Here is a 25323-nt window from a genome sequence, read left to right as displayed (position 1 = left end):
CACTAGCTCTCCCACCACCGTGGGTTCTCGACCCAGACAAGGTGAGGCCACCGTGGCCTCCCCCTGGTTTCCTCCCCGAGGCGCGGTGCAGACGCAGCCCTGGGAGGAAGAGCCCCGGCGGAGGAGAGAGTCTGAGACAGGGGCACGGGGCTGACACCGAGGCTGTCACAGCAGCCGGCAGCCGGGCCTGCAGGGCAGGGGGCAGGGAGCAGGCCCTGGGCGGCGGGGTGCGGTCGTCTGCCGAGCTGCGCCCTTGGGCCAGGGTTGAGACTGCACTCTCCGTGTCCGGGTGAGACTCGGGGGCGCCAGGCCAAACCTCCGCTGGGGGGGCCTGCCCACCGCCCGTGGGCGCCCTAGGGCTCCCATGTGCAGAGACCGCGGTGGGCGCCTTGCACTTGGGCAGTCTCGGGGTGAACGCTCCCGTTGGCCCACCTTCGAAAGCCCTGGGTGGGCCCTCAAAGACTCGGACGTGGACAGAAGTCAGCACTCCTCGGAGCACCCAGATCCTTCCGGCGCGTGACTACGAGACACTGGACACGACCGTCAGGACACACCGTGGGCCCGTCACGGGGGGGCAGTCAGCGAGCAGACCCAGGCTCACTGACCACTACTACTAAAAACGACAGGTGAACCCAACAACCCCCAAGAAAATGTGAAACGGAGTACTAAAAATCATTCCGTGGATTTAAAAGAAGTCAGACGAGGACACGACGAGGAGGAGAAAAGCCGGGCAGAGAATGGCACGGAAGCCTCACGCCCACCCACGTCGGTGACCACGCCGAAGGTCAGCGGTCCGAACGCCCCCGTGAGCAGGCAGAGGCGCCCCTCACTGCTGAAACCACTCGGGAGGGGGGTCAAAGGGTGGAGAAGGGGGTGCCAGCAAACCTTCGCCACGGAGGACTGGAGTCCGCACACTGGCATCAGACGGAGCCAGCTTCAAGGCAAGGCACGTTTCAGACACTAAAATGGGAAATCTCGTAATGTCCCAAGAGTCAACTCATAAGAAACAACGACCCTCGATATATATGGACCTAACAACAGAACTTCAAAAATATCTGAAGCAAAAACCAACAGAGCTGAACATAGGAAAGGAAATCCACAATCACATCGGAAGGTTTCGACACCCTTTCTCGAGAACTGAGAACAAGTCAGCAGGGAGCTGGTACGAGACCTGCGCGCCCGCATTCCCGCCTGACACTTGTGCAACGTCCAGGCGCCCGCGGGCCGGGAGCTGCGTGCGCCCAGCAGAGAGCACAGAGTGCACTCCACTGTCGTCACCATAAACAGACCGGCAACAGAGCACCGTGTTTCCACATTCCAGCACTGTCGACTAACAACACAGAAACCCAAGACGCTGAGAAAGAAGAAGGAAAACAAGGACCAGGTACGAAGACAAGTTCAGGGGGACGACCTTTCCCTGTTGCCACGGTCATCGACCGAGGGGCGCTGACGAAGTGCTGAGTCAGCGAGGGTTCTGTGCCCGACCCCGTTTCGCGGAACACAGCTGGTCCTCGACCAGCGGGAGTTGGAGCTGCACGACCCACCTGCACGCAGCTTCCGGAGGGGCGGGCGCAGCCCCGAGCCCTGCTGCGGAGGCGCGGCGCACGCGGGGGCCCCGCGAGGCCGCGTGTGGGTTTCTGACCCGGCGTGGGGTGACGCCCCAGTCCCTGAACTGTTTCGTTCACGGGTAAACTATGCTCTAGAAACAATTCCACGCAGATGTTGTTCTGTAACGTGAATGTTTTTCATGATGAAAATGTATTTTTTAACCATTAGTCAATGTGCAATCAATCAGGTTTAGAAAGAATGGGCAGAGAGCCACGTGCAAAAGAAACTAAACAACATTTGGCCCCAAAGCTTATCACGTGGGTTCTTCTCTTTCTGTTTCTAAGCCAGCTTCCTCCCCACCACCCGTCACAGCAGACCCGGAGGGTGCGGGCAGCCAGTCCCGGGCGAGAGAGGCCACACAGCTTCCCGTGGGAAGGGCCTGCCAGGCCACCGTTCTGGCCGCTGGCGTCCCTCCCCTCTCTACACTTCTGCCGCCGCTGCGGGGTGGACGGAGGGTGGAAAGACCCGAGGGCCTAGTTACAAATAGCCTAAAGGAGAGTTTTCTTTGCATTTTAAACACACGTACACTCCTCCAGGAGAAAAGGGTTTTCTTACTTTTAAAAAGCACAAGTCCTTTGAAGGCATAAAATACAACGTTTTATAGAAACAACATACTTTTCTTTAATGACTGCTGACCAACCCCTGGCTGGCCACCTGCAGATGCCCGCGGCACTGACCCCAACGTCTCGTGGACGCCCGTGGCACGCTCCACTGCGGGCTCCGCAGAGAACAGCCCGACGGAGGGTGTCCATGCCCCGACCGGCCCGAGTCCCGGGACTCACCGGCCCCTGCGTCGGCCCGAGGACTCACCTTGGCTGTCCGCCAGCAGGAGGGCGTAGACGCGCTGCCGCACCGGGCGGTAGACGAAGGCCTGGCTGGGCAGGGCCTGGTCCAGCGCGTCCTCCAGGGTGTTGCTGCACTCGACCTCCCCGCTGGTCAGGACGCTGTACACCAGGTAGCTCTCCGCCTGCACGTGACGGGCTCTGGCCACCTGTGCAGAATTTAGACATGGCGGGTTTCTCCTCGGAACGGAGGCACAGCCCTCGGGCAGAAGACGTGCGCACCTGCGCCCACACCAGTGCTCTGAGGACTCCGCAGCGGAGCAGCTGTCCCCCAAACTCGAGCTGGCGGCCGGGCTTCCGGGCCGGAGCGCCCCACGGCTCCCTGCCCTCCGGGCCCCAAGCACCGGCCAGACTCGCTGACTCCGCAGCACGGCCCTGGGTCCGCCAAGGGGGAGGCTGCTGGGCAAGGCTCGCCCCACCGTCCACAGAGGGCCACCCACGGCCCTCGTCTGTGCCTCTGAACAGCTGCCACAAACCCTTCAGCAGCCTCGACCCCACCCCCGCGCAGCCGTCTGGGCCTCAGCCAGCAGGCACGTGCACCCCCGCAGCGCTCCCACCTCGCCCGCCCCTCTCCCTTGAGGGTCCCCGGCTCACCTCCCCCTAGGCCCTCTGCCCCCCTCCACGTGGGGCTTGGTGCACAGTGGCCCCGCGGAGGGTGGTCGTCTTGTTTGATCCCTCCGCCGAACCTCGACCTCCTTGGGAGGAGAGACTGTCGCCTCACCCCTCCCTCTGCTCACTGACTTCTTGCAGAGTGAAGACTGCGAGCTGAGCCCGCACCGGCTCCTGCCTTGCAGTGCGGGGCACGTGGCGGGGGAGCCGATGTGTGGTTCTCGCGCTCTCGTCCAACGAGAGCCTAACGTCGGAAGGGCTACCATAACCCACACACAGGGGTTCCACAGAGCACAAGAGGATGAGCTGCCACCGGGGTGAGGGCTGGCGGGCCCCAGCCTCGCCCAGCGATATCCCCCCACCGCCCTCCCCCGCCCCCAGCCTGAGAGCAGTTACGAGGCGCAGCCGGGGCTCTTCTCTGCACGCGGTGTGGTAGTCCCACTGGCCGGGCAGGAGCCACCCTGGAAGAGTCTCGAGACGGCTGCAGTAGGCAGGACAGGACGGGACGGGACGGGACGGGACGGCCTGGACTGGAGCACAGGGCTTGGGGGCACTGCTCCTGAAACGCCCGGGCTAAGCCCCAGGTTTGCAATGCACACGGCGGGGTGCGAGACAGCAGAGCTCACCGTCCAGGACGAGGAAAGGTGTGTGTGTGACACCAAGGGATCAGCATTAAACTAAACCTGAGGTGCCCATGGGTGTTCCTGTGGGCATGCCCCTCACCCCCGACGGGCCTCGCTGCGAGAGTGCTGCCCCGAACGACACAGAGCCTCACACAGCGGTGCCCAGCACACAGCGGTCCTCCCACCGAAAGCCCAGAGGGCTCTGGGCTGCTCTCAGCCTTCCGCCCAAACCCTGGTGTGGAACCCAGGGTTTGGAACCCTTCACAACCTGACTGCGGTCCACCTTTTCTGGGTCGTCCTCCCTACTGCTGCCCTGAAACCCCACCCTCCAGCCTGCCCCTGCTGCTGTCCCCAGGCGACACGGGTTCCACACTCCACACCTCTCTGCCCACCGACCTCTCGGCCTCGGCCTGTTCAAAGCCAAGGTCGGCCTGTGAAGGTCTGGCTCCACCTCCCCCTTCCTGGGGCTTCTCTCCGGGCCTCAGCCCACAGTGACCGCCCTCCTCCACAGCACCAGAGCTCCCTCCGTACACTCCGTGACAGCAGCAGACACGGTCTACGGCCCTGGACAGTGTAGCTCAGTTGGTTGGGCGCTGCCCTGTGAACAGAAAGGCCGTGGGTTCGATTCCCGGTCAGGGCACATGCCTGGGCTGCGGGTTTGGTCCCAGATGGAGTGCACACAAGAGACAACCGATCGATGTTGCTCTTGTGCATCAATGTTTGTCTCCCTTCTCCCTCCCTTCCCCTCCAGAATCAATAAAAAAAAGACATTTTCTTAAAGGATGTGGTTGACAATGTGAGTTTCTATGACTCATGTCACACTTCCTAACTGAACTCCTCGGGTCCTGCTCTGTGTCCCCACAGCGCCTCGACCGCTGTAGGGGGTCAGCACTCCTGGGTCCCCAGTGGGTATGGTTTCAGTCACTAGCATGTTTTCATACTCGATTTGGGCGGGCACATCTACATACCTCTAAGATTTCAGTGTCTGAAACCATGGTCACTTGCTGCTTGATTTCGGGCTCCAAGTTCACTGGAACTTCTTGCTTGGATTCAGGGTCTGAACTCATGGGAACTTCTTGCTTGTCCAAAGTTGTTACAGCTTTGGGTGTTTGGGGAATCCATGGAGATTTCTGTCCTGGCAAAAGATACGACGCCATCGCTTTATAGAAAAGAGCTTTGTTTGGTCCCAAAGGCAACATCTCTTCCAGCTTTCTCTCACCTCGGTGCAAGCGAAGAACTTTAGATATGTGGTCCGCCACGGCAAAGACAACACTGCCTTTTTTGTCACAGTTCTCTCTCACGGAGGTGTAGGAGGACAAGCACTTGTACCGGAAGGTCTCAAACGTGCCCTCTGGGACTATGTCGTTGCCCAGCAGGCAGGCCAGCAGAGGGAGGTCCGGCAGGCCGAGGCCCAGGCTGGCGCAGAGCTTCTGCCTGCAGAGCATGATGGTGGTGAGGCTGTCCAGGCAGAGCTCGCCGATGGAGAAGTAGGGACAGGTGTCATAGATCAGGTAGTCGGTGTCTTCTCCGAGGATCCCCAGGCAGCCGTTCTGGCGGCCGTATGCGGCCACCTCGTAGTCGGCCTCCTGCAGGGAGCACATCGTGTCCTGGCCCAGGGTCTTCAGAGCGAAGCGCGTGAAGATGGCCAGCCCCGAGGGGATGAAGAACATGCTCCGGCCGGGCTGCTCCCCGTGTGCCCGGAGGTAGCGGAAGATCCTAGCTATCTCCCTGCTGTTCTTGAGTCGCCGCCGCACCCACTCGTCCCGCTTGTCCTGCTCCACCATGCCGTCGAAGAAGAACACCAGCCTGATGCCCGCAGCGGTGAACGTCCGCACGAAGTCCTCCAGGACAGAGAAGTACTCTTTCCACTGGCCGCCACAGACCCAGGACTCGGGGGTGTACCAGTACCTGAGGCAGCACATGGCGTCGACCACGATGGTGGGGGCACGGCCTGGGTGCTCGCTGCGGTGCTGCTCAGCCAGCTCCCGGAAGTTCACCTCCGTGCACACCTGCGGGCAGCTGCTTCCCACAAACCCGTGCAAGCCTCTCACACCCATGACCGGACTCCTGGCGGGACCTGAAAAGAAAGCAAGAGGCTGTTACGGCACTGCCAGCAGACGCATGGTTGCTACCTTGGTTGTGGTGCTTTCACAGGTAAATACACGTTAAACTGTACACTCTAAGCATATGCAGTTTTCTTACGTCAACTACACCTCAATAAAGGGACTAAAGAAGAAAACTAACCCTAGCTGGCGTGGCTCAGTGGACTGAGTGCAGGCCTGAGAACCAAAGGGTTGCTGGTTCGATTCCCAGTCAGGGCACATGCCTGGGTTGTGGGCCAGGTCCCCAGTAAGGGGCATGTGAAAGGCAACCACACGTTGATGTTTCACTCTCTTTCTCCTTCCCTTTCCCTCTCTAAAAATAAATAAATAAAATCATAAAAGAAAAACGACAACTAGTCGACCCTGAACAAGGCATGGTTCAGAGGCTGACCACATGCACAGCGGAAAGCCCACATGGGACCTACGCTGGCCTTCTGCACATATGGACCCCCAGCCTCAGACCCGAAGCACAGCGCACTGAAGTTCACTGCCACTAAGTTTGTGTTTGTGACATCTGAGACGGTCAACAACTCTGAACGGAAAACTGCCCTTTCTAAAATGTGGTTCAAAGAGTTAGAACTCAGAATCTGAAACAAATCTAAGCAGAGCACTCTAGAAGAGGTCCTCACACAATAGAAGCTGTAACAGAAGTCACTACCGGGCAGGTAACATCATCCGCCCAAGGTCAGAAATGATCCCAGGGTAACATCTTTCATCTTGACGGCCTGTGCTTTTCGCTTTGGTTTTCACCCTTGTCAGGGCTTAGTGTCCTTTGATAAAATAAGACAAAAAAACCCACTTTGCAAAAGGCGGCACGAGAAGATGGAGCCTCTCCTCTCCTGGGCTGAGGACTGAGCACAGCAGACCGACCGCGGACACAGACCCGCGTTGCGGAGATGGCGTGGACGCGTAAACACCTACAGCTCTGTTTCTTCACACATGAAGGAGCTGTGAGCACAGGGCCAGGTTAAGAACAGGCACCGGCACAGGGTCACCATTTAAGCACCTACTGCCTGTCGGTGGACACCGGCCCCGCCAGTAGAATTTGAAGTTCCCTGTTTAAGAGCCATTACAGGAAGAAAATACAGAGGTTGGGTGGACACAGGTCACACACACTCATGCTGAAATGCAGAGAAGCCTTGCACACTACATCCATGTGTGGGACACATGGATGCACACGCCCCAGCCTGCCGCAGAGCTCCTCCCAGAGTGGCGTTCACCAAAGGACCGTCACAGGGCCTGCGGCTTCTGATGCAGACCGGACTTGACTACACAACCATCTCAACTCTAAGGCTGTCGCTGGGACCTCCAGGCGCGGACGCTGCGTCTAGGAAGGTGACATCCTATTTCTGCCGGGGGTCAGTGGGGGGCTCTTAGGACTGTCCAGTGGTGGGCAGGTGCAGGTCTGCAGAGGGCATCCAAGGACACAAGGGTGGTCACAATGCCTAGACTCCCCAGAGCCCAGGCTGTTATTATTCCATGCCTCGCTCTGAGAAAAGCAGGCTCTCGAGGCTTGTTGGTGAGCAAGACAGGAGCGGGAGTGTGACTCAGCGCCCAGTTTTTCGCCGGCTCGGGCTCCAGGCTGGGTGCTGCGGGCGCCTCCCCAAGCTCACCAGCAGCCAGTGGGAACGCAGTCGAGTCTGCCTTCACTGCCTCGTCCCCCCAGCCCCCCGCCGGCTCCCACGGCCAGGCCCCCCTTTGCACAGCGGCCAGGCCACGTGCGAGTTGGCTGCCTTCCCTAGCCAACAAAAAGGGATTTTTGTTTCCAGCATTTTTCTACTGAAACTGCAAGTGACAACACTGAGTTTCCCGAAACACTCTCCTCTTTGTTGCACGAGGAGTCCAGCTCGGCTCGGCTTTGATTTCATTCACGCGCCGTTCCTCCCTTCTCACCCCAGCCGTGAAAAGCTCACTATCTCCACCGAACCTGCTCTGGGGTTGCCTGTCTTTCACGCAGCCCGTCTCTCCCAGCTCAAACCGCAAACTCCCTCAGGGGCGTCATCTCCCTGCGTGCTCTCCCTGGCACCTGCAGAGGCAGGCCCGGATGTGCGGAGGTCTGGGAGCCTGGCGCGAGAGGCTCTTCCACGCTCCGGCTCCACACGTCCCCGCCCACCCGCCACCTGCCACCGGGGGCAGTGCGCCGGGGAGCAAACCACTTCAGAATGTAATTCTGTGGACATTACCTTTTACACAATTTTTTGGTTTTTAAACCTTTGATTCTACCTGCAAATTATAAGGAAACTTTCATTGTTTAGAAAGGAAACAGGAGTTCTGTCTCATTCGGTAGGAGTTTTATTGCCCAAAACACAGCCTGGGCGCCAGCTCCACCACCGGGAGCCTCCCCGGGGCACACGCCACACTGTCGCGTCCCTGACACCCTGGGCATGTCCTCCACGTGCGGGGCCCAGGGCATGCGAGTGAACAGACTAACAGTGGTGTCGGGGGCCGGTGTGTGGACAGAGAGCAGGAATCACCCCGTTCGCAGGCTCCAAACACAGGCAAAGGGGGGTCGGACGCGGAGCCACTGCCCTGGAGGGGCCTCAGTGCAGGGGGCTCACGGGGAGCGGCCAGCAAGTGCACAGGCAACACCCCCCCTACCCCAGGGCGGCCTCGCTCCCTGGAATGGCTCTGCTCTCCTCACAGCCACCCCAACCCCAGGTACTGGGTCACCAGTAAACGAGGAAGTGGACAGAAGACAGACAAGTCCAGAAGCTGCTTTATTCACAACCTGTCGACGGACAGACAGAGAAACGAAGTGCACGTGCCTCAGCAGCAACGCACCACCACCACCACCTGCCGCCGCCAGGAGGGGTCTGACTACACATCCAGAGGGAGGGACCGTGGACAGCCACGGGGACACGTCCCAGGTGCAGAGGGCACTGGAAGAGCTGGAGTTGCTTAAAATAAGGCTCCTTTAAGTTGGAGACAGGCTGGCTAATGTCTTACAGAGCAAATGAACCATAACCTTGAATTTATCTTTATTGAGCAATTTGATGCTCCAAACAAAAATCTACACATTAACAGGCAACAGCAGCGTCTGGACTCAGGTCAGGGGTAGAGAGGAAAGCCAAGGGCACACCTGTGGGAGTCGAGTGGCCCCGGGTGACCAGGACACGGGTGCAGCCCTCTCTGCCCTGTGCACTCGAGTCCCCAGCAGGCCCACACTGGCTGCCCGCGGCCCTCAGTGGGGCCCTCCCAGCTCCCATGGGACACCTGAGCCTGCTCCTCCTTCTCTCCAGTCCTCCCGCCTCACCCACCGAGAGCAGTTTAGGACGAGCCCGTCCACAGAGGGGCAGGAACAGGGGCTGACGGTTCCAAGGGATTCGCCCCACGGCAGCCTCTTCTGGGCCCCTGAGGCCCCGCCCCTGGGCTTCCACAAGCCTCCGTCCTTGCAGAGCCCAGTCTTTCTTGGCAAGACACCTGCTGAGTCAGTGTAGAGAGAATGCCCAGCTCGACATCCGAGCAGACCCCTCAGCACCCACCCCAGCTCTTGCTGACCCTCGCTCTGCCTGAGGGCTGTGAACTCCCAGGTACCCTTGCTGTGCGTGAGGCCAAGCCCCACCCCGCTCCCCTACAGCAAGTCTTGAACAAAGTCTTCCTTCCTGTTCCACTTGCCGGAAGTAACTTATTCCAGGGGAAGCCTGCAGCTACTGCGATGCACTTCACTGCGCCTAGGTGAACCTGCCCAGAGGCCGATGCCCTGGAGGACCGCTCCCACCAGCCTCAAGTCCTGGGGCAGACTGTCAGAACACCCTGATGCAGACGCTCAGCAGCTGGCGGTGCCCTCTGTGCTGTGTCCTAGGGCAGAGTGGCAGAGCCAGGCAGTACTGCTGGCAAAAGGGAAGGCTCTAAAACAAACCTGCACTGAGTCAAACTCTAATCTCCATTCCTTGCAGGGAAATTCTGAGCAGGTCACCTTACTCTGCAAGCTTCATTTTTCTTATCTGCAAAGTAAGCTTCATAACACCTACCTGATAAATTGTGATGCAATTTCATCTAATTATAAATTTATCCATCAGTTGCCTAAACTGATGTAATCAGTAAAATCTGCCCAGCACCAGTCCAAAATTCTTAAATTATCTCAAAATTTAAAACAAAGCCATTTACTATTAGTGACGGTTTACTATACTTACAACTTTTATAACACAGGTTATGTTTTAATATTGGGAATATATTGGTAAAAATTTTGTAAAAAAGTACTCATGTTCTTAGCAGAACATCACAGAGAAAAAAGACTCAACCTCATCTTCCACAGATAAGGACTGTAATAAATACTTCAGAGTATCTACTCCTAGTGCTCCTCCGCAACCCACTGTGTGTCTGCAGGTGCCGTGAACATGTCCCCACACCAGCACGTTCGCCTCGCGCAGAGCCGTCCTCACGGGCGCGCAGTGCGGGTGCCCAGCGAGCTGCGAAGCCCCGCTGCTGAGTGTGCAGCCTATCGCCATGCCGTAAGCCGTAAGAAAGAACGTGAATCACGCCCACGTGTGCAAATCTGTGGGCACATGTCGGTCACTTCCTTGGGGTGAGTCTTAGACATGACACTGCTGGGGCAAAGTAAAGGCACCTCCCGGCCATTCTCCCCCGACAGGCTGTCCATCCGGAGCGGCAGCGCATCAGCTCTCAGCTCTCACCACCACCAGGGCAGTTTCGTCTGAACAGAAGCCTGGGTCAACTCGGTCAGCAGGCAGCTCTGCGGCACACACAGAGCCACGCACGAGACAGACCTCCAGCCCTGCCCTCCGCAGGGACGTGCCCAACAGGCACCAGGCCCCGGGGCACGACGGCAGGACAGAGAAGGGCAGGGACTGTGAACGTGGGGAACACGCAGCCGGAAGACCCGGCCCGGGTCCGGGACCCACGGTGGCCGTCTTGAGTGGCCAGAGGGAGACGGAGACGAGGCAGACAGGAGGCCTGACGCAAGAGTGAAAAGGCACAAATTTAAGTCCGTGAAGATCAAGTTCGTAATCTATTTTATTATTAAGTGGATGTTTCTAAGGTGCTTAACATGTCTGTTTTATCTAGTTTGACCTGCAACTTCATGTATAAGTCTGTGCCTCACACACAGAAAATGGAAAAAAATAACCCCTCTCCTTTGGGAAAAGGGGAGAGAGCTGAGGCTGCAGCCACAGAGCCAGCCGGCACAGGGACTTGAAAGCCACACGTGCGTTTACTCTGCACCCGAAGGGAAGTCAGGGCACAGTGAAGGCTCTCGAGGCTGTGCATTTCAGCAGCCCTGCCCTGCCCTGCCACTGTCGTGGAGGAGGGGGAAGGCGGCAAGACTGGAGATAAAGCGGGGGCTTCCATGGACACCGGCTGCTCTGGCTGCCCAAGAGCCCGCACCCTCCCCCTAGGGCCACAGAACCCCATCTCCTACCGCAGGCGACTGAGGAGGGCAGAGAGACCACATCCCGGTCCCCCAGACACACCAAAGGTCCGAGAGCTACATCCCCACCTGCGCTCAGCTGAGGTTCCTCTGGAGCTGAGCGCACTCCAGGCCCTGTGCTGGCAGCTGTGGACACAGCAGTGGACAAGACGAAGTCCCTGCCTAAGATCTGGATCTTTGGAGAGGGGGGCAGAGGCCCAGGTTGGTCAGAAAAGAAACCTGGCGTGCGCATGGGTCAAAGCACGTGGAGTTGTACACTTAAACGTTTCTTTGTTCTACCCATTTTCTGCAAAGAACATGGCTACGTTTTTAATCAGAGAGCCTCAGAGCAAACGTCCCTCTAGTCCCGCTGCACTGGCCGGCTTTGCTCCAACTCTAGTGCAGCAGGTGCACCTGCCGGCAGAGGTGGGAAGAGCCGGGCGGTGCCAGCAGTGGGAGGTCACAGGTGGCTGCTGAGAAGCAGGGATCGGAACCTGTCAGCCCCCGGGGCTGCCTGCGGCCCCTTCACTGAGACACACCCCACCCAGCACTCTGCCCTCCAGCCCCAGGCCTGTCCTTCCGCAAGGTCCCCCCAGTCCCAGGGGCACCCCGGGTGCAGGGCCCCGGGCCTCTCCCACCCCTGCAGCCCCTCAGGGGCCAATGGAACACAACCACTGTCGCCCGACAGAAGAAAACAGTGTGTGCACACCCGTAAAACTCGAAGCCTCGTTTATTCAGAACTCAGAATGAGAACCCAACACAAATTTTCAAATCCACGAGGTAAAACTAAAACAACCTTCCATCAGAGGCTCCCTCCGGCTCCGACTTACCATCTACGGACTACTTTCCTATTTAATTCTAACAACTGGCTCCTAAGCCCACAGCAGAAAGAAGTACGGAAAGGGCACCGGAGGCAGGCACACCAGCGGTAGGAACGCGGAACGCTGACCTGGGGGAAGCAAAAGGGTAGAAAAACTAAAAAGAAGAAAGAGACAGAAAAGCTGAAAGACGAAAAAACCCCAACCAAGCAGGGCCACGGCTGTGTCAGCCTCTGCGGCCCTGGAGCCGCGGGCAGCGGCGGTGCGTCTTCCCGGCCAGGTCTCTCCGTGACGCACACCCGAGTGCCTCCTCCCCCACGCCCCAGGTGACCGGAGTCTTTTCCCCGTCGAGTCCCGCCGCCACACACCCAGCCCCCTTCTCTGTCCCGCTCCCTCCCCTTGCCGCTCGCTACCCAAACACGGCTCAGAGCCGTCGGTGAAGTTCTGGGCCGGCGGCGAGCCCGTGTCAACCTTCTGTCCCCGAAGGCCCGGGGCTGGCGTGGCGGTTCAGGGTCAGGGCAGCGCAGAGGTGACGGCGGCGGGGGGTGGAGGACGCACACCGCGGCGGCTCCGGGGACGGCAGCGACAGCCCGACCGCTAAGGACAGCTGGGCGGCCCGGAAGCCGGCAGGCGCCGCCTGAGGGGAGGAGGCGGGGTACAGCGGCGGGGTCCGCAGGTGACAGGACAGGCGAACCCGGGGCGGGGGAACGGCAGCGTCGAGGGCAGGCAGGGGACCGAGGACCACCCCTGAGCTCACAGCCGGGGCGGCCGCGACGCAGACCCACGAGCGCAGCCAGCGGGGCCGAGGCCGTCGGGCGGAGACCGGCGCCAGGACGGCGCTGGCCCCGCAGACCCAGCCCTACCTAGAGATGCGCCTGCACAGCCTGAGAAACGCCCGCGCAGACCTCAGTCAGCAGCAGACGCTCACGCACTTCCGCTTCCGCTCAGGGAGCTTCCGCTCTCGGGACCGCTGCCGCCGCGTGGGCGGGGCTGAGGTGCAAGGGGAGCAAGGTGCGCAGGCTCCGGGAAAGCGGCGGGCAGCGCTGGAGCCGCGGGAGCGATGTGCGCAGGCGCCGCGCCCGTTGTCTGGGAAACCGCGCCTCGCGGCTGAGATCGGCGACCGAGGTCCGGGCTTTCCACAGGCGCTGGTGGGACGCTCCACTTCCTCGCTCTGTGCGCAGTCCGTGCTGCCGCGTGGAACGGCGGGCAGTCGAGTCCCCGACTCCGTGTTTCTGCCGAAGCGTAGCCGGGCGCCGGGCTCCCGCGCGGGTCGCGCTGCGACAGCTCCCCTGGGGGGCGGGGCTCAGGGACGGGCGCGCACCGAGGTCCTGCCGCGCGTTGTCTCGCGGGACAGAGCGTGCACTCTGAGCCGAATCTCGGCCTTACTGCGTCTCCGGGATCCCGCGCGCTCTAACGCCGGGCAGCCCTAGCGTTCTGCGCAGCTCACTTTCTCTGGCTGCGACGCCGCCCTTTTCTCTAGGGCCAGGATGACACGCAGGTAGCAGGCATGATGGCAGAAAAATAGGCTTGAAACCAATCTCACTTATTTTTAAGAAAATTACGTTATGAACAATGTCAGGTTAGGGTGCGTCTCGTTCCCACGCCAGCGCACAGCGTGTCTGAGGAGCGCGAGCCCCGGTAGCGGAGGCTGCGGGGCTGCAGGCACCGTGGCAGGTGGCTCCTGTAAGGGCCAAAGCATTTGGCAGATCAAGCGCTCAAAAGAATAACCAAATGGAAAGGACACCATATGCACGCATTAAACAATCTGGGAAGGAATCTCTTCATTTGGCACGCAAGGATTTAATTTCCTGTTGATACATGTTTTTCGTTTTTTTTTTCTAGGTGAAAGCACCTGTTCCTGGTTGGGTGCCTAGGGTTACACCGAGAAGTGTGTGAGATGGTCTCTAGTGCTAAGGAGTGCACGTCGTGGTTGGGGAAGCAAACTTACATTGTGTTTGGAAAACAAACAAGTGAAGCCTGGGGTAACGTTTACCATGTGCAATGGCAGGGAAGTATGGTGTGAGCTGAGCCTGGACGGAAGGGTGAGGAGACCTGAGATGGGATCGGGGGAGAAGGCCTCTAGGCAGGCAGCAAACCTAGGATGGGGATGGAAGTGGGGATTCAGTGGTGTGAGGTGGGAACCAGGAACACCAGACTTCAGGAGCAGGGGGCTCACACTCGCATGCAGCAAAGGCTGGCTGCCCAAAGCTCCCCCCCCCCCATTGCTTACATGAGTCCTACCACTGGGCAGTCCTCATCTACCCCGCAGAGCTTCCAGAAAACTTACTGCCTCCCTCCTAAATATGCACAGATGACCAAGGATCAACATGTTCAAGGAAGAGAGGAAAAGATGAACAAAACAGCAACCCAGGAACTAGGAGAAGAAAAACGTGTTATAAAAACAATTATTTACAGTTTCTGAAGATAAAGTTACATCCACAACAAAAAGGCATATAAAAGAGCAATCAGAAAATAAGGAAGAGCTCTTGAAAATCCAGAAATTAAGAAATGTAAAAATTGATAAAAGACAATAAATTTGATATCTCTCAGATAATAAAACAAGAAAAAGACATGGAAAAAGAGAAAACTTAAGAAAATTAGAAGATTAAGAAGTTCAACATCTGAAAATAAGAATTACAGGAAAGAGAACAGAGAAAATGAAGAGGAAGAAATTACTCAAGAAATAATTCAAGAAAACTTCCCAAATCTAAAGACATGCTCTCATATTGAAAGGGCACAACAAATCTGAAAAGAGACACACCGAGGTACATCATTACAAAATTTTAGTGGTAAGCCCTAGTTGGCATGGTTCAGCGAAGTGAGTGCTGGCCTGTAAGCCAAAGGGTCACCAGTTCGATTCCCAGTCAGGGCACATGCGTGGGTTGCGGTCTGTGTCCCCAGTGGGGGGGGGGTGCATGAGAGGCAACCACACACTGATGTTTCCCTCTCTCCTTCCTTTCCCCCCTCTCTAAAAATAAATAAATTCTTAAAAACACACACATGTGGCCAACAAGGAGGAACCTAGCCAAGTGTGCTGGTCTAACTGTCCTCTGCTCCCCATTGTTTCTGGCGGCCCCAAAAGGATCTGTTTACGACATGTTTGCTCTTTGTCCTCTACCCACAAATCACCTGCTTTCCCTCTGAAATTTCAGATCCCTGCCTCCTCTGTCCAAACTACCCAATGGATCCTTCGGTCTCATCCTAAGGGGGTATCCATCCTAAGAAGTGTATTCTTAGTGTACCCCCACATGTCATCCATAAATTTTGGACACTTTTCTGTTAACCTATTTCATGTTGATTAGACGATTAGCCCAACTAGAACTTAGGTGGGAGAAAAGTTATTTTCCTTTGGCCCCCACAGGGTCTGGGAAAATGGGGTGGGGGAGGCAGAGAGTTAAATCCGCACCTGCTCAGTTAGGAAGTCCACAGATGATACACACAACTGGAAAAGAAAGACACTACATCAGAAACGAGAGTTAGACGTAAAGGAAGGAATTGGAAGTAGGAAGGTGTGTGGGAAACTTATTTTTCCTTATACATCTAGAAATTCTATTTGAGTTTGAAAATCTGTAAGTGTTACTCTGATAAAAAGGAAAAAGTTTCAAATTTAAGTTTTAAAAACTGGTTAACTAGTACAAGTGGTTATAAGTGGAACAATTGTTGCTGAAACCTAAATCCATCTAAATTTCAAAGACTTTAATTATTTTTAATGGTTACAATATACTACAGTGAAGGAAGGGGAAGGCCAAAGATTACTTCCAGATCTCTTTCCTAGGAGACTAAAAGTTGTATGTAAAAATCAGTGTAAAAGGAGAAAAAAATTTACATGTGACTATTCACATCTTACACAGAGGCACTTTGCTGGGCCGTTACACACGACAGCTTCACCAGCTGCAGGGGAGGGTCTACAGACAGGATGAAGAATTTATGTAAAAAGGAAAATAGGGGAGGTAGGAAAGGGAAAAAAAGAAAAATTGTAGGTTGAAATTAGGGAGAAGCTCGGAACTCGGGCAGTAAAATATTGGAGACAGAGAAAAGAGACTTGGAGAATGGAGTGACCTGGGGAAAGGGAGGAATGTGGGACTGGTTCTCTCAGTGACGAATAGCCTTTAAGGTTTATTTGGAAACAAAAAATTAATTTTATTTGAATGTTGAAGTTCTTTGAATGCAAAAGCCATTATTTAGGTTTTATTTAAATAATAGTTCAACATCCAAAAACTGGGAAAGAAAAAAGCCACAATGATAAAAAACATGCTGATGTCTACACTGTTGATCCAAACTAAATATGACTAGAGTGTTTCACTGTTGAGGAAAAGCATCCCGTGAAGGAACACGTCCACTTCTTCGCACATCATCCTGGGTCTGTCTGTGACTTCCGGGCCCTGCAGGCATCGCGAGCGCAAGTGAGCACGGTCTGAACCCCAGGCCACCTGCGAGGGCAGGGCACACTCGAGGAGGCCACTCTTCCTCCTCATTCCACGAGTTCTAGGAGATGATGTCTTTTCATTATTTTGCTTGAATGCCCAACTTAACTTCTTTATAGTTAAGAGTATTGAATTAGGGTTTTCTGTTACTTGCAGCTTCTGTCCACGAAGACGTAATTACTATAGAACTTGTTCTTCCACTCTAAACAACCAGAGTCCTGGCTGGTGGTGGCTCAGGGGTTGAATGCTGGCCTGTGACTCAAAGGGTCGCAGGTTTGATTCTCAGTCCAGGGCACATGCCTGGGGTGTGGACTAGGTACCCAGTGCAGGGGCACGCGAGGGGCAACCGCACACTGATGTTTCTCTCCCTCTTCCTCCCTCCCTTCTCCTCTCTAAAAATAAACAAATTAAGTCTTAAAAAAATAAAACAAACAACCAGAAAACTAGACACAGTGTATGACTTTACTACTTTCAGACAGTAGGCAACGGGAAGTGGAGGAGAGCCTTGAAAGAAGGGAAGTGACAGGTAACCTGTGGCTGCACCGATCTTCGTGATGAGACGCAGGTGAGCACACCACCCACACCGACCCTGGAAGCTGGTGTCTCGGTCTTACTCACAGTAAGGATTAAAAGGAGACTATTTGACCAGCTTAAGTTGAGATGAAGAAATGCCTTGCCCAAATGACCAAACTTGACCGAAGAAGAAATTTAAAAATCTGAGTAACCCTATATTTATTTATTATATCAAATTTGCAAGTAAACAGATTCCAAAAAAGAAAACTCCAGACGCAGTTGGACTCACTGGTGAATTCTCTCGAGCATGTAAGGAAGGCATATTAATCCTAAGCACACTCCAAAAGTCAAAGACGGGGAGACTCCTCTCCTCACTGTGTGAGTAACACAGTGGCAGAAACTCACCCAGCAAGGCGGCTGTGCACAGAAGCCAGTGTTGTGACAGGCAAGGGCTCTGCTTGCCAGCGCACTGGCAAGGAGGCCGGAGGCCAGCCTCCAGTCTGACTCCTGCATCCAGGGCTGGAGGCCAGACTTCGGGTTTTCAGCACTGCATCTTCCTGGACAGCGGGCCTGGCTTCGGAGGGGTCCCAGGGTTCAGGGTCCCCTCCCGCTCTCACTGGGTTCTGTGGGCGGGAGTAGTGAAGGCCTCACAGGCATTGCTAGCGAGTGGGGTGAACGTTGTTTCCGGGTGTTGTTGGACACAGGGCAGTCCCTGTCTGGGCTGATGCTGCTGTCACAAAAGTGGCTCTAATTTCTTTTTGGACCCCCAGCCGCGGTGACCCGAGAGCGGATGAATGAACAAACGGGTTTGGGAGGTGGCCTTCTCACTGCGGTGCGCTGGGGGCAGCTGGGTCCGGCTCCAGCCCCAGCTGTGACCGGGCAGTGCCATAAGCCAAACCCAGCTTTCCCACTTGCTGGACTGCGTGCGGCTGGTGCAGCGGTGGCCTGGGACTCAGTTCTAGCCACCAAGAAGCACTTCTGCAGGGCCCTTAAGTACCTGAAGACAGCTCCACTTCTTGTCTTCATTAACCTACTCTTGGTAATAGGAACAGTTCCAAGGGCCATGGAGACAAATGATGGTTTGAGATTGTCCCTAAAAAACCCAGACTCATCAGCCATGGCCCTGTTTACCTAGCAACAGCCCAATGTACCCATTTTGAAAGCACTTTACAATTAGTTATCAGTGGTGAGGACTGAGAAACAGCCCCCCGACCTGTTCCCACTTTTCTAAAAGACAATAGCATTTCGAAAACACATCTTGATGGTGATCCAGTGGTGTCCCCACTGTGGGTCCCCTGGCGGGGGTGGAAGGGAGGGGTAAGACTTAAAATATTGGGAAGGAAAGTGCGGACAGCGGAAACGCAGCGCCAGAAAGCAGGCTCTGCATCTTGAGGTTGAGGAACGTGGGGATCGGAAGGTGAAAAACGCTTGCCCAACTAGATGTGTCCCCTCTTTTTTCCTCCAATACTTAGGCTGTTTATTGGGGTCCCTTTCTCTCCAGCCCATTTACTGGAGCAGGGCTTTGCAAAGCCGGTCTCCTAGCAGCGAATGCAGAAGGCCCATTCATAGTACAATGGCCGCAGAGGAAAGAAAGAGCATGGTTTGTTTAAACTGCCTCTGTCTTCATTCACAGCCTGATGTCCGCCTGCATTGTGACGCCCACAATGGCACTAAAGGACTCATTGTGGCTGAAAACAAATCAAAACAGAATACGGGCGCTAAGATAAAGGAGTCGAGCAACAAAATTGCTGAAAAAATCTTAGTCTTACATCTGAGATTTATGTTACCTTTTTGCTGTGTGGCCTATTGACCGGTGTTTATAAAAACCCCCAGAGTTTAATAAACAAAAAGATAAATGGGAACTTTGTGTACATTTTTAAAGGGGCTTACACACAGCGGACGAGTCTGCTGGTTGCTTTGGACGCTGTTTAATAATTATCGTTTTTTGTTTGCACAACATTTGGGGAGCCACACTCGGGCACTTTGTGCATATTTTCTCGGTCACCGTGCCCAGGCCCCGTCCCTGTGGCCCAACAGCGCCCCTCCCCCGGTCGCCCCCGCCCCCACCCCCGCCCCCAGCAACATCAGACGTGGCAGGAACCCACGCCCAGTTCAGCCGGCAACAGGTGGAAGGTTGAATAGCTTCACACGATTTTCGGGAGAGGGGGTGGGGAGGCAGAGAAAAAGAGGAGGGCGGGAGGGCAGGCTTTTGGGAGCCGATTTAAGGATTAGATCAGATGTTATTGCTGGTGAAAAATTAAACAGCCCGGTGCTCCGGGGAGCGCAGATTAATATATTTAGTGGCCGCGCACAAAGGCCGCTCATTGTGGCCGCGTCTGAATGCCTGTGAATAGGACGGAGCATATGCGGCCTGTCACCGCAGGTGCCCACATCTGTTCTCCCCGGGCAGATGCTCACAGAGCGGGGGAGGGGGGGCCAGGGGAGGACAGCGCGGTCGCAAGCTCCGCCTCGCTCATGGCTCCTGGGGTCCAGAGGGGACACTGCGCGGGGAGGGCGGGCCCGAGCGCCGCGCGCCGGGTTAGCGATGGGGGCGCGGCGTCTCCGGGGCTACTGCGTTTCAGAGCCCGGGGCGCCGGGCTTGGTGATTGACGGGCCGCCCGGGGACCGGGCGACAGGTGCCCGCGACCTCCCGGGTGGGGCGAGTCCCCTAGAGCCAGGCCTCAGGGACGGCCTGCCGCGCGTCGCCCTTCGACGCCCTTTTTCTCCTTCCTCCATTGTCCTACAAAGTCACAGGCCTGCGACTTCCGGGTGCAAGCACTGAGCCAGGTGGCCCGGCGGTGCGTCCCGAAGTCGGGGCCTGGGGCCTCGGGTCGAATCCTGGCCGGGCGCACAAAGGTCCCGACGCCCACTCGCAGACGACGCGGACCGCGCGCGCAGCCGGGCCCTCAAGTCCCCGGGGACCGGCCCCTGGGTCCCCTGGGCCCCAGCCGCAGGGGCGCCAGGGCCTGAAACCACCTCCAGGTCCACAGGGTCCGCAGGGAGGCCCCCAGCGGCAGGGGGTGGCCCGCCGCGGATCCCAGCCGACCCGGCCCCTCCCTAGCCCAGCACAGGCGCCCCGAGGAGGGGAACCTCGGGCCCGGCGCCGCCACCGCCTCCAGGAAGCCCTCCGCGGCGCTGGAGTCCACGGCCCCGGGGCACAGCAGCCTCCACCTAACGCCCCGCGCCGGCCCGGCGCGCTCTGCCGCCGAAAGGTCGGAGGGGCCGCTGGGGGGTGGGGTGAGGAGCGCGCGGCGGAGCAGCTGCCGGGTCATCTGATCCGGGACAAAGGCGCGCCCGCCGGGGCCGGGGCCAGGTAAACACGTGCTTTGTCATGGAGATGGGCGCGCGGCCCCGAGCAGATGATCCGCGGTTTCGGGGAGAGGCGGCCGCAGCCGAAGAGATGGCGGGGGGGGGGAGGCCGTGGCCCGGGGAGGGAGGGAGGGACACAGGCGGAGTGGGTGCTCGCGAGGTGGTGCGGGGAGCAGTGGGGGCGTTGGGAGCCGTGCCCGCGCGGGAGGAGGGGCCGAGCGGTCCTCGGTCCCCGCAGCGACAGAGCCACGCGACCCTCCCTTTCTCATGCAAATCCGCGCATGCCTTTGCAAGGACCTGCAGTCCTGCGGCCTCCGCCGCGGCCTCCGCCTCCGCGCGGCGGCTAAGGTGGCCGGCCCCGAACGCCCCGCGCCCTCAACCTCAGAGCTAACCACGTGGGGCTGGGGCGTGCCTTCCTTCCCCTGGCCGCCGCGGCTGGTCCCTGGAAAAAGTGAGAGGTTATGAAACACGCCGCGAGCCGGTCCCGCGGGGAAGCCCCGGCCACCGCCTCCGTCGCGGGGTCTCCGGCGGCCCGGCGGGCGGTCAGAGGGAAAAGGCCCGGGAGAAGCCGTCAGGGCCGACTCTGCTCGCCGGGGTTTCGGTCCTGCCACCCCTCCCCCAACCCCACACAGACCTGCGGGCCGGGGTCGCCGTCTTGGGCGTCGGCGGGGCCAGGCCTCCGTCCCGGATCTGCCGCCAGGAGGGCAGGAGGGAGCTGCCCCCGCCCGCGCTGCGTGGGGGACCCTCCCGCGGGAGGGGAGCCTCGGCGTCCACAGACGAGCTAGACCTGCCCCCTTCTCTTTCCGGCGGCGCGTGAATGAACGGCTTAGGTCAGCGATTTTCAACCTTTTTCATCTCCTTTTTCATCTACTACTGAAATTCTGCAGCACATTTCTGCCAGGGTGGCCACAAAAGGTGTAACATTGATTCGTTCACACCGGAAGGCAGTTGTGCTGCCGGCTGTTGTTCCCCCCACCCCCCTCACTGGGCAATCTCGGGGAAAAGAGGTCAGCGCCTCTGACCCAATGGCCAGGTGTTGCGGGGCGCAGCGGCCGAGCATCCCTGGCTGAGGTGAGCGGGCATCGTTAGCCACTAGACTCAGACGTAAGTCCAGTGCACATACAGCCGTGTCCACGCTCGGGACAGTGTGTCTTGTACGTGTGCACCGTCTCCGGGATCTGCCCCTCCAAACAGCCTGAAGAAGACGGGCGGAGGTATCCTTGCCCCCCCCCCCCGCAGGGTCCAGAGGAAGGGTTCGCCCACGCAAACCCCGAGGAGCGCCTTGCCTTCCTGCCGTCGGAGCGGGCCGGTGGAGCCCCGCCGCTCCCGCCGCTGGGGCTGGGGCTGGGGCTGGGGCTGGGGGAGAGTGGGCAGAGGCTGAGCTGGTGGGAGATGTGATACCAATACTAATGACGAGCCACGCTTTAGGGGCTCCCTCCTGCTCCTCCTCCTCCTTTCTCAAGTAAGCTGGCATGTTTGGTCAACACCAGATTTGCTTCCTGGAAGTTTTTTATTTTGTTGTTCTGAACAAGGACCCTAATTCTTCTGCGGAATAAGAGAACCTCTCTGTTGGGTATACAGTCTTCGGTTGGTCTATGAAAACACAAACCCCACTCAAGTCTCCAGACTTGTTTACACAGAAAACTGAACCTATGGCTGGCTCGGAGTCTGGGGCGGATTCTGGGCATTGTTTATTGCAATCTGCCCAGAAGCAGCCCCCCCCGCCCCCGACACACACCTTGAGAAAAGGACCGCTTTCTCTGGGTGAAAGCCGGTTTGACACAAGACTGCGTGACCGCGTGAGTCGGTCACACTCGCTGCTGCGCACGGGCACATTTAATCTGGTGAAGGGGCCTGACTGGGTGGCTGGTGAGGTAGTCAGGGTCTCCAGCAAACGGAGAGCTCCGCAGCGGCTGCCGTGCCCCGGTTCTGCCCTGGCCACCGGGGCCACCGGGTCCCCTGCTCGGAGTGCTGGGGAGAGCAACCCAGCACCGGGCGGTCTGTCCCCCTCCGCTCCTGCGTCTGATGTATGGGGTGCCTTCTCAGCCCTAATGAGCCTCACTTTGTACAGCGAATTTGCTGAGACATCAAAAAGTATTTAAAAGAAAGTTTCCTGCTTTTTCCTAATGAGCAAGGTGAGGATTTATGGTGTGCGGGGAGGGGGATCTGGCTGCCAGGGCCAAGGAGGAGAAAGTCTATTGAACGCACTGTGGCTTACGCTCCCTCTGCTTTTAGGGGGTTCGGAGCGCCAGGAGCAGGAGTATAGAGACACGCAGTTAGGGAGTGAAAAAACGCCATTTGGTTCGGAGCAGATGGCTGGCTAGGGGGCTGATGGCGTCTAAAGGCGTGTCATCCCCCTGCAGCCTGAATCCCTAAGGGCTCCCCTTGTCTTCCCAATCAATGAAAATTAAAGTGCAAAGAAAGGGCGAATAGTTGGGCCTCGAGTCTCTCCTTTGTTCGTCCCAGCTACTGGTGCGCAGGAGTTAAACTACAACAGGCTCCCATAGAAACGCTGAAGTTAAACAGTCTCCTCAGCGCGGCTTGGGAAGGGAGAGGGGGCGCCCACGTGGAGTGGGAGAGAGGAGGAGGAGGAGAAGAAAGGGGGAGAGGAGAACAGGGGAGGAGGGAGGAGAAGAAAGACTCGTTCTGCTTGATTTCCCCAATACAGAATCGCGTGGCATAAATTAAGTTGGAAAAGAATGAACGCTTTGGGCAGGATTCTGATGGATTTTACGACGCCTTTCAGTTCCGCTTTGCCGCCGTAATCGAGAAATCTGTGCCGTGTCAACTTAACAAATACTTGATGCCGAGGGGGGTTTGTTAAAGCTCTGGGGCAATGCTCTCCCCCCAAGGTTTAAGCCCTTGCGCGTGGAACTTCTGATTTCCAGTTTTCTAAACAGGCATTCACACGAGCCGTTCCCCACTTCCACTTTCTAATTGAAAGGTTCCTGACACTCGGTTTCCCACTGAACCTGCTCCCGGCTCAGGCACAGAGCGCCAGAGTTCACATCCCTCTCTCCCTCGGGTGTCTCCAGCTCCCTTCCCAGCCAACACCCACCCACCCACCCACCCACCTCGCGTGCGAGCGCGCACACCAGCTCCCGTGCTGGGGGGACCAGAGTTCTCAGGAACTCGCTTTCAGGGGAAATGTGGCTGTAATGAAAAAAGGGTGCTGACACTAGGTGGCAAGATTAAATTAGGATTGGCCAGCCCGCCAGGGTGGTGAGTCCTCGCGCACAGTCCGAGGGCGGTTGGCTGGGAGTGCCGGCGCGGGGGCGCAGTAGCCCGTGAGGCTTCCGTTGGTTCAGAACCGAACAGTAGGGGGTTCTGGTGAGCCCAAGCCTGCCTCTCCCCCCACCCCAGCCTTACATGTTACTACCCATTATTTCTCTGCTTCTCCCCGAGGCAGCAGTGGGGACCTGAGGGTCTGTATCTGTGAATCCTGAAACTCTCAGGGTGTTTGGGAGCTGCAGACGCAGGAGTCCGGTTGCCTGGATGGAGGGACTTCCGTGGACAACGATGGCAGGTGACCCTCAGATAGCTGTTCACAGGGGTTTGGATGTTTACCCCACGTTGTGGTCTTGACATCTGTCCCGGCGAAAGCCCCATTCTGGCAGGAGGGGCCTGTTCCCACCAGGAGGGCGGCTGCAGCACCTACAGCGAAGCTCCTGTCGCCGGGCTGTGCTGCTGTCCCGGGACACCTTCTCCAGCACTCACGCCGTCCTGCCCGGGAAGCCGAGGCGGGGTGCGCGCGCGTGTGTCCGCGGGGGTGGGCGGGAAGGCGGAGCAGCGATGGAAAGAGACCTCGAGTGCGCCGGGCAGGAAGCTGGATGCCGGAGGAGGAGCCCACGCCCCACCTTGACTCTGCCCTGCGCCCGCGAGCATGAGAGCGATTTCGGTAATTCATTGTGTGATACGTGTGTTCTTGGCCCTCCCAATAAACTCATTTCCCTTAAAAAAAAAAAAGAAAACAAAAGTTCTAGTGTCTGATGGACGTGTAAAAAGCTAATAAGGTGATGGTTGTGTAAAGGTTGCGGCTGGGGGGGGGGGCGGGCGAGGTCTTCGGAGCATGTGCCGGACGTTGTTGCAGAGGCCGCGGCGCGCGCGGAGGGGAGCTCTTTCTCTCCGCATTGTGCGGGGAGCAGGTGCGGTCTGCATTACCATACAGCTGAGCGCACAAAGAGCCACTGATTCAGGCTCGCACAATAACAGACTGCCTTAATGACAGCCACGCGAACGACACACACCAAACTCACTTTTTACTGAGCGGAGGGAGGCCGAGGGAGGAATGCCCAGGAGAGAGGGGCCGAGACCCGGGAAAGGTGGCGGTGGCCGAGGATCGCGCCGGGAAGGGCGTGCGTGTGCACCGGGGGAAGGAGGGGCTGTAGGTTCAGGCGTCAGGATCTCCCGGCCGGGGGGCGGGGAGCGCACTGCCCGGACCCCGCCCCCCAGGGGCCGCGAGGACACCCGGTCCCCGGGGCCGCCGGGCTCCTCCCGACCCCGCCCTGCGCGCGGGCTCTGCGTGCCCAGACGCGGAGCCGCGGTCCTCGGCCGGGAGGTGGGTGGGTGTCAGACCTTCCCAAACTTCTCGAAACTGCTGCTACGATCTCGCCGCCCTCTGCCCGCCGCCCGTGCCCGGGTCCTACCGCGTCCCCGGCCTCCCGCTCCCGGAGACTCCAGTTTCGGAAGAGGCCGCCCCGGAGAAGGAGGGCCGCCGGGAATCGGGCCTCTAACTTCATCCCCCTCCCGTCCCCGAAGCCCCGGGACGCGGCCGGGCGAGGAGACGGTGGGAAGGCGTCGCAGCCGGGACAGTCGCCGGGGCCGTGTCCGGCGCACCAGTCCGGCTGCGATCGGTGGGCGGGCGAGCGGGAGGCGCGGCGCCGCCTCGCGTGTCCCCGTGGGCCTCCGGGAGCCCGTGGCCGGGGAGGCAGCCGAGGAGGCCGGGGGTGGCGGCACCAGTGTGGGGATCGGAGGGGATTCTTGCGGGGAACATTTTGCAGGAATGTAAATGAGTGCGTTTTGTGCCGAGCAGGGGAAGGGGGGGCTGGGGGCGGGCGCAGGGGAGGGCCGGAGGCGGGGAGCGGTGGGGGTGGGGAGGAGGGTTGCACAT

At 58.1% G+C, this 25323-nt stretch overlaps 1 protein-coding gene across 7 annotated transcripts in view; it reads right to left on the bottom strand.

The window, feature by feature from the left end:
* The window catches only part of FAM120B (family with sequence similarity 120B), a 32152-nt gene extending 19147 nt beyond the window's left edge, over positions 1-13005 (bottom strand). The window contains exons 1-5 of one of the 7 annotated variants that reach the window (XM_045843697.1): positions 12831-12883; positions 12381-12604; positions 11980-12098; positions 4651-5759; positions 2419-2599 (exon numbers count right to left, since the gene is read on the bottom strand). In XM_045843697.1, the coding sequence (XP_045699653.1) occupies positions 2419-2599; positions 4651-5739 (1270 nt within the window). In that variant the 5' untranslated portion in view covers positions 5740-5759; positions 11980-12098; positions 12381-12604; positions 12831-12883. The other 6 variants (XM_045843700.1, XM_045843698.1, XM_045843695.1 and 3 more) reach the window with 6 other exon arrangements.
* Between the last annotated feature and the right edge of the window lie 12318 nt (positions 13006-25323).

This window comes from Phyllostomus hastatus, unplaced genomic scaffold (genome assembly GCF_019186645.2).
Source record: "Phyllostomus hastatus isolate PE091 unplaced genomic scaffold, TTU_PhHast_1.1 phas_contig_40, whole genome shotgun sequence".
In the NCBI taxonomy this organism is placed as follows: Eukaryota; Metazoa; Chordata; class Mammalia; order Chiroptera; family Phyllostomidae; genus Phyllostomus; species Phyllostomus hastatus.
Note: the sequence above shows the minus strand (reverse complement) of the source record. Positions and strands in the feature narration are given on the sequence as shown.